The 9,333-nt window shown below is 34.5% G+C and overlaps 1 protein-coding gene across 1 annotated transcript; it reads right to left on the reverse strand.

The window, feature by feature from the left end:
- Positions 1-912, reverse strand: LOC144288338 (taste receptor type 2 member 2-like). Its single transcript, XM_077855888.1, has one exon. It carries the CDS (start codon positions 910-912, stop codon positions 1-3), a length of 912 nt encoding a protein of 303 aa, XP_077712014.1.
- Positions 913-9,333: the final 8,421 nt, after the last annotated feature.

Consider the following 9,333-nt stretch of genomic DNA (forward strand, 5'->3'; position numbering starts at 1 on the left):
TCATTGATTCTTTTTGAAGCAGAGAAGTCTCCTGAAAGGTTGTTGGTATTTAGAATTACTCAGGAGGATTATAATTGAATGACCAGAGGGAAATGCTGCCATTATGTCCTTTACTACAAAGAAGCAATGACTTCCATAAGGAATACTGAATGTCATATTTGCCATGAAGGCAGCAAAATAAGAAATAAAGAAGCAAAAGAATGTTATCACTGTTTTTAATGCATTTATATGGGCTTTTGTGCTGGCATTTCTAACACCATGAGATCCATTTTGCATCCGATGAGTGTGCTTATAGAGAGAAATGAATAACATAAAAGTGCACATCACAAATATGGCTAGAGGAAATAGTAATGCCAAGTTGACAAGCAGCATTTCACTAATTTGCCTTATCTTGGGTTCAGTCCTCTTCAATGTGGCATTCTTGAGGGCATCATCATCCACCTTTTTAGGGTAATCTGCTTCAATACACAGAGCTGCAATGCTCATGGAGGCCAGCAAACTTCCCAGAAGTAGCCAAGGCATTAACTTCGAGATCCTGAATTTCAGCCAAAGAAAACAGGATTGAGTGAAGCCTGCTATCTTGAGGCAGTAAAATACAGAAAGGCAGGTGGCAAACCAGAAACTGACAGAGCTAAAAAACATCCAAAAGAACAACATTGCTGTACCAAAAATGTTTACCTTATAAAAGAGTGGAAATAACACAGAGAAAAAACTTTGTATCATTAACACCATCAGCAGACCAAATCTCGACATCCCTATACATATGAAAAGGAGTTGCACTGGTGTTGGCTTTCTGCTTTTGATCAATTCTTTACAGTTGATGATGATAAGAAATCCATTTACTGTAATCCCTGTGATAAATTCTGCTGACATAACAATAACATGAGGAAGAGCTGACAAAAAGGAGATCATGTTTCCTACCATGAATCTTAGCTTTTTCTTGTGGATGGTGTTAAATATTGCCTCCGGATAATCTTGCAGAGAGGAACATACAGCCCTGAGAAATCCGATCTTCTTCAACTCCTGGATCATAAGTAGAATCTTGCACTAGAATTTTACCCTAAAGAAGAAAACTAGAGGGACTACTTTTTTTTTAATCTGGTTCTTTTCAAAAGAAACTGTGGGGTCACCTGGGTGGCTCAGTGAGTTGGGCATCTGCCTTCTGCTCAGGTCATGATCTCACAGTCCTGGGATCAAGTCCCTGGTGGGGCTTCCTGCTCAGTGGGGAGCCTGCTTCTCCTTCTGCCTGAGCTCCCTCGATTGTGCTCTCTCACTCTCTCTCAAATAAATAAATAAAATCTTAAAAAAAAAAAAAAAAGAAAGAAACTGTGGGAATGCAAATCCAAAGATTTGAATGATGGTGAGGTCTTCCAATTACATTCTGGGGAAAATTGCCATATTGGTATTAATCAGTCTATCTCCTATTCAACTTTATCAAAAAATGTGATTATAAATATGTCCTATTTAGGTTAGTACTATTTCCTTTTTGTCTTTTGTTTTTTCCTAATGACAAATGATACATCCAGGATGGACAACTATTTTTTATTATTGCCACAAGTATCCAACCTCAGATGTGACTCTTTCCTCAGTACATTTTTTTCCTAACAATAACTTCAAGACAGTTTAAGAAATTTCCTCCTCCCCACTCCCTACTCACCCCACCTGACAAAGGAAATTTCTTCTCTAGACTTGAAAATCATTTCCTGAGATGAAGAATTCATTTCTCTAAATGATCTCTTATATTTTTAAAGTTTACTTTGTAGAATTCTGACCTGAGTTTCAGCAAACTACAGTGATAAAGTAGTGCTTAACTAGCATAAGTAATTCTCATGCTGCCATCATCTAATGCTCATGCTGAAGAGCATCAGTTCAAAAGATTATTGCATCTCTTATTACAAAGAGATGTTCACATAACCTTACTGAATTTTAGTTACATCACATGTTAAGTATAAATAAATCATTAAACTGCATAAATAAAATATGGTGCTCAAGCTGCTTAGCTTAGTGGTTAGGTCATGCTAAACACTTAACGAATGTTATCTACTATTAATACTATTAAATGTCTGTTTTCATACTGTGCTGACCCCGGAAAGAAAATAATGATTCTATTATGAAATATTTTCAATACAACACTTGAAATAGTTTTAATAAGAAATAAGACTTATCTATATGCTACTTACAAGAGATATACCTTAGGTGGAAGGACTTATCCAGACTGAAAGGGAGCCACCCAGGTGCCCCCTAGAGTTTCTTTTGAATAGCACCAGAAAAAGGCATTTCTTACAAATGGAGCCAAAACAGCTGGATTGGCTGTACTTATATTAGACAACATAGACTGCAATAAGAGATAAAGAAATGCTTTACACAATGGCAAAGAGTCAATCCAACAATACAATATAATATTTGTGCACCCAACATGGAGGCACTTAATACATAAAGCAAATGCTAGCAAACATAAAGGGAGAAATAGAAATACATGAATAGTAGGGAACTTTAATACCTCATTTACATCAGTTGGATAGATCATCCAGACAGAAAATCAACAAGAAAACATTGGCCTCAAATGACATGTTAGGCCAGATGAGATGGACTTAACAGATTTTCACAGAACGTTCCATCCAAAAGTAACAGAGTATAGATTTTTCTCAGTGCACATGGAATATTTTCCAAGATAGATCATATATCAGGTGACAAAACATTTCTTAATAAATTTAGGAGGCTTAGGATGCCTGTATGGCTCAGTGGTTGAGCACCTGCCTTTGGCTCAGGGAATGATCCACGGTCCTGGGATCCAGGCATGATTCTGGAGTCCCGGGATCAAGTCCCACATTGGGCTCCCTGCATGAAGCCTGCTTCTTCCTCTGCCTATGTCTCTGCCTCTTTCTCTGTGTGTCTCTCATGAATAAGTGAATAAAATATAATTTTAAAAATAAATAAATAATAAATTTAGGAGGGTTGAAATCATAGAAGCATCTTTTCCAACGACAACGGTATAAATCTAGAAATTAATTACATGAAGCACATTTAAAAATTTACAAATATGTGAACACTAAACCACATATTATCAAACAATCACTGGATGAAAGAAGAAGTCAAAAGAGAAATTTAAAAATGTCTTGAAACAAACAAAAATGGAAAAGCATATACCAAAATTTATGGGATGCAGCAAAAGCAGTTCCCAGGGAATTCATAGTGATAAGTATCTACCTCAAGAAACAAGAAAGTTCTCAAACAATCTAACTTTACATTTCAAGAAGCTACCAAAACAAAACAAAACAAATGCAGCCCAAAGTTAGTAGAAAAAAGGAAATAAAAATATTAGAGAAGAAATCAATAAAATAGAAATTAAAAAGACAATAGAAAAGATCTATGTAAAAAAAAAGAAAAGATCTATGTAACTAAGAAATAGTTCTTTGAAAAGATAAAATTAAAAAACATTTAGCAAGGCTGACTCAAATAAAATCAGAAATGAAAGAGATGTTACAGCAATATGACAGAAATGCAAAAGATCATGAGTCTACTATGAACAATTATATGCCAACAAATTAGACAATCTAGAGGAAATGAATAAATTCCTAAAAACATACAACCTACTGACACTAAATCATGATGAAATAAAAATTGGAACAGACTGATTACTAGAAAGGAAATTGAACAGTAATCAAAAACTTCTCAACAAAAGAGAAGTTCAGGATAAGAGAGCTTCATCAGTGAATTCCACCAAACATTTAAAGAATAGTTAATACCAATCCTTCTCAAACTCTTTCAAAAAATAAGAGAGGGAATTCTTCCAAACTCATTTTATGAATCTAGACTGATACCAGAATCAGAGAGACACCATAAAAAAAGAAAAGTATAGGGATCCCTGGATGGCACAGCGGTTTAGCGCCTGCCTTTGGCCCGGGGTGCGATCCTGGAGACCTGGGATCGAATCCCACGTCGGGCTCCCGGTGCATGGAGCCTGCTTCTCCCTCTGCCTGTGTCTCTGCCTCTCTCTCTCTCTCTCTCTCTCTGTGACTATCATAAATAAATTAAAAAAAAAGAAAGAAAGAAAAGTATAAGCCAATATTCCTTATGAACATAGACGCAAAAATCCTCAACAAAATGTTAGCAAATCACATTCAACAAAACAATAAAAGGGCAGCCGGGGTGGCCCAGCGGTTTAGCGCCACCTTCAGCCCGGGGCATGATCCTGGAGACCCCGGATCAAGTTCCGCGTCGGGCTGCCTGTATGGAGCCTGCTTTTCCCTCTGCCTGTGTCTCTGCCTCTCTTCTCTCTCTCTCTGTGTGTCTTTCATGAATAAATAAATAAATAAAATCTCTAAAAAAAACCCCAACAATACAATAAAAGGATCATATGCCACAATCAAGTGGTATTATTCCAGGGATGCAAGAATTGTTTCACATTCTCAAATCAGTCAGTCATAAATATGCCACATTAAAAATAAAGTCATAAAATATGCCAAATTAAGTCATAAAATATGCCACATTAACAAATGAAAGACAAAAATCATATGATCATCTTGACAGATACCGAAAGAGCATTTAACAAAATTCAGTATCTGTTTATGATAAAAACTCTCAACAAGGTAGGATTAGAGGGAACATACCTCAACATAATGAAGGCTACATATGATAAGCCCACAGTTAACTTCATACTCAATGGTGAAAAGCTAAAAGTTTTTTGTCTAAGATTAGGAACAAACAAAGATGTCCACTCTTGCCACCTTCATTCAACACAGTTGAATGAAATCCTAGCCAGAGCAATTAGGCAAGAAAAAGAAGCAAGACTCCAAGCATCCAGACTGGAAAGGAAGAAGTAAAACTGTCACTATCTGCAGATGACATGATACTGTATACAGTAAATCCTAAAAACTTCATAAAAAACTGTTAGAAATAATAAACAAATTCCATAAAGTTACAGGATACAAAACCAGTACACACAAATCTATTGGATTTCTTTACACTAATAATGAACTAATAGAAAGAAAATTTTCTAAAAAACATCCATTTACAATTACATTCAAAAAATCCCGAGAAAAAATTTAACTAAGTGGATGAATCAAAGATGTATATTCTGAAAACTACAAGGCACCAATGAAAGAAATTGGATGAAACAAATAAATGGAAAGATATTCCAGGCTTATAAATTGCAGAAATTAATACTGTTAAAATATCCATACTACCCAAATAAATCTACAAATTCAATGCAATACAAATTTAATGCAGTGATATCTAAATAGCACTGATGTTTTTTACAGAAGTAAAACAATTATACAATTTGTATGGAACCACAAAAAAACCTGAAAAGCCAAAAAAATCCTGAGAAAGACGAACAAACTGGAGGCCTTATACTCCCTGATTTCAAACTATATTACAAAACTATAGTAATTAAAACATTATATATTGGCCTAAAAACAGATATATAGATCAAAAGAAAAGACTAGAGAGCCCCAAATTAAACACATTTGGTCAGTTAATTTGCAACAAAGGATCCAAGAATATACAATGGGGAAAGGACAGTCTCCTCAATAAATGGTGTTGGGCAAATCGGACAACCACATGCAAAAGAATAAAAGTGGACCACTTTTATACCATACAGAAAAATAAGCTTAAAGTGAGTTAAAGACTTCATTCATTACATGTACTTCTTACATGTAAGACCTGAAGCCACAAAACTCCTAAAGGAAAGCATAAGCAGTTAGCTCCTTGATGAGTCCTGACAATGATTTTTTGAATCTGACACCAAAAGCAAAGGCAACAAAGGCAAAAATAAATAAGTGGGATTACATTAAACTAGAAAGGTTCTGCCCAGCAAATAAAACCATCAACAAAATGGAAAGGGAGCCTACTGAATGGGAGAAAATAATTGCAATCATACATCTGACAAGAGGCTAATCTTTGAAATATATAAAGAACTCATACAACTCAATGGCAAAAACAACAACAAAAAAATCCCAAAAAACAAACAAACAAAAAAACAGTTTCATTTAAAAAATGGGCAGAAGGCCCCTGGGTATTGCAGTCAGTTAAGCATCCAGCTTTTGGTTTTGGCTCAGGTCATGATCTCAAGGTTGTGAGATTGAGTCCCATGTTGAGCTCTGTGCTGAGTGCAGAGTCTGCTAAGGGTTCTCTCTCCCTCTCCCTCTTCCCCTCCCTGCATTCACACCTCTTTCTCACTGTCTCTCACTCTAAAATAAATAAATATTGTTTAAAATAATGAAATAAAATTAAAAAATAAATAACTAATGGGTAGAAGAGGGATGTCTAGGTAGCTCATTTGGTTAAACATCTGATTCTTGGTATCAGTTCAGGTCTTTTTCTTTTTCTTTTCTTTTTTTTTTTTTTTCAGTTTAGGTCTTGATCTCAGATCAAACCTCCACACCCAGTGTGGAGCCTACTTAAAAAAATGGGCAGAAGATCTGAATAGACATTTTTCTATAGAAGACATATAGATGGGCAATAGTTACATGAAGATGTTCAACATCATTAGTTATCAGGGAAATGAAATGAAAACCACAATGAAGTATCTCACCAGTTAGAATGGCTATCATCTAAACAGGAAATAAGAAGTACTCACAAAGATATGGAGCAAAGGGAACCCTTGTGCACTACTGGTGGAAATGTAAATTGGTACAACTACAGTGAAAAACAGTATGACAGTTCCTCAAAAAATTAAAAATAGAATTACCATATGATTCAGCAATTCCACTTCTGGGTATTTGTCTGAAGGAAATGAAAATACTAACTCAAAAAATATATATGCACTCCCATATTCACTGAAGTATTACTTACAAAAGCCAAGATATGGAAACAACCTAAGTGTTTATCAATGAGTGAATGGATAAAGTAATTGTGATACACCAACACACACACCAACACACACACACACACACACACCAACACACACACACACCGGAATATTATTCAGCAATAAAAAAGAATGAAATCTTGTTATTTGCAACAATATGAATCGACCTTGAGGGCATTATACTAAGTAAAATAAATCAGACAGCAAAAGACAAATACAGCATAATCTCACTTATATGTAGAATCTAAAAAAAATACCCCCCAAAACAAAAACAAAATAAGCTCATAGATACAGAGAACAGATCAGTGGTTGTAAGAGGCAAGGGGTAGGTAGTAAGTGTGAGAAATGGGTGAATTATTTATTTTTTTAAATTTAAATAAGTTGAAAAATTTTTTTAAAAAGATAGAGTATTGAAAATTCAAAAACAAAAAACAGCAAAGAACTGGATTTGCCACCCATTTCCTCACCCTTTGATGTTTTTTAAAGCTCCCAGGGTCACTGAGTAAATGTCAGTGCTACTTCTATAACATTCTTCTGAGGGCTTCATCAACCTTCTCTACCCATTTTCTATGCTTCAAAGCTCTTCAAAATGCAGCAAGATTTGTCCTATTCTATCTCTTCTAAAATGCTGGTTTTGTGACCTGTGCATCAGTTTTGCCTTGGATTTCTGGACTCACCATCGCTCCTGTCTATGAGCCCTGATTTTGCTCAGTGAAAAATATTTGCCTGCTCCATGGCCTCCAGAAATCTATTCCCAATTCTAGGTACAGATGAAGAAGTTTCATCTCAATTTCAAACTCTAGACCAGTGTCATGATTGGGATGAGAGAAAGAAAATGGGATTTATACCGTTTACTGCTTTGCATCCTAAATTACCTGAGACTGGATCATAGGTATTGAATGGTTGCATTTAAAAGGATCTCATGTTTTCAAATACTGTAGACCTCTACAGAATCTGGTTCTTAGTTAAACTAGAAATAAAATCAAGTATAGTCTTCCATTTTCCATGAATTCTGTTTTAATTAATATTTTTTATAATTGTGTTTCTCTGAATGAGGTTGTTGAATTAAAGATGCCTGAGAAAATGCTGTACGATCTAGCATATACATAACCAACCAATTGGCATTTACATGACAAATTATTTTGTAATGTTAGACTAAAAACCTGGAAATGTATACTGACTATTAGGGATTTTTTTTTATTATGATCAATGTTTATTGCTTTTTGACCATACTATTACAAAACATTATGGAAAAGATATATGCATATACCTGAAATACATCCTATTCTAGTGCAGAAATAGGTTTCTTTTTATATTTCAAATATATTCACCATAATAATCAGCATTTGGGGAGATAGCCATCACATTATTTTCTTCATTTTCCATTATTTCTTTTCTATGGTCCTTTAACTTTTCTGTGGTAAACTAGAGTAATAAAACATGGAGCAATATAAGGAAACGCTTGTTAGCCAAAAAAATTAACAAATTGTAATCAAGATTGGTTTCTTGTAATAAAGATTAATTATAATTATAACTATATTTTATCAAAAGTACTTCATTTTTGAAACTACATATTTCTAACAGCAACTTCAGAATGCATTAGTGTTATGGATACATAAAACCTTAAGAAAATATGAAATCACACAAAACATTTTATAAAGTTATTTTGAATCTCATTTCTTAGACAAATACATAATTTATAAGCTGGATTCTATTCCTGTTGGGTGTCCAAGTGCTTCCACATTTTTTGCTGAGTTAGTCTCAAACAACCTTGCATTGGTCACATTCATGCAGGTGCAGCTGGTGCTATAGTCTGTGGGTTATATGATTCTGCTGTTATATGATTTGAATTTATCCAGCACTTATTTCATTCTGAAATGCTGGAATCTAGCTCTCATTCGCTTCTCTAAATACATCACTTAATTCAAGGGAAAGCTTGGATTTTCCAAGAACTGTTCTAAAAGTATAATTGACATTCAGCCATAATTTACCTGGTTAATATTTGCATCTGTGATTTTCCTGCCATATGTGTCCTGTTTTGCATTTGCCCTTTACTGAATTCATTTTGGAAGAAAGTTTTAGTGAAGAGCTCTTTCTCAGATCTTGGGAAACTTAGTGGTGAGTGAGAGAGTCTGGAAGTTAACACTTCACAGGGTTATTTAGAGGTCTGGGAAAAGCAGTGACAAAATGGAGAGATGATTTTCTAATTAAATAATCTCTGAAAGTTTCACTTAAAAATAAATTCCTTGTTAGAGATAAATAACAATATACATAATTTATTAAAGTATATTGACAACATTTATGATTTATTAAACAAATTTTAGTTTACTCATCTTCTGGTCAATATATATTCTAAAGGCTCACATGAACATTGGGAACTGGTATAACTCCCATGGAGTTTTTGTTTGTTTGTTTGCTTTGCTTTGCTTGAACATTGTGGTAAGAGTTGCCTGATTCTAAGATGTTCATCAGTGGCTTGAAAAATTAGAATAAACTTTAAATGTTGACGTTATGACCAGTTA

The sequence above is a fragment of the Canis aureus genome, chromosome 18, assembly GCF_053574225.1.
Source record: "Canis aureus isolate CA01 chromosome 18, VMU_Caureus_v.1.0, whole genome shotgun sequence".
NCBI lineage: Eukaryota > Metazoa > Chordata > Mammalia > Carnivora > Canidae > Canis > Canis aureus.

Excerpts from the sequence above, each read along its gene's own strand:
- LOC144288338 (XM_077855888.1), bottom strand. The coding sequence starts at position 912 with ATGATCTCCTTTTTGTCAGCTCTTCCTCATGTTATTGTTATGTCAGCA.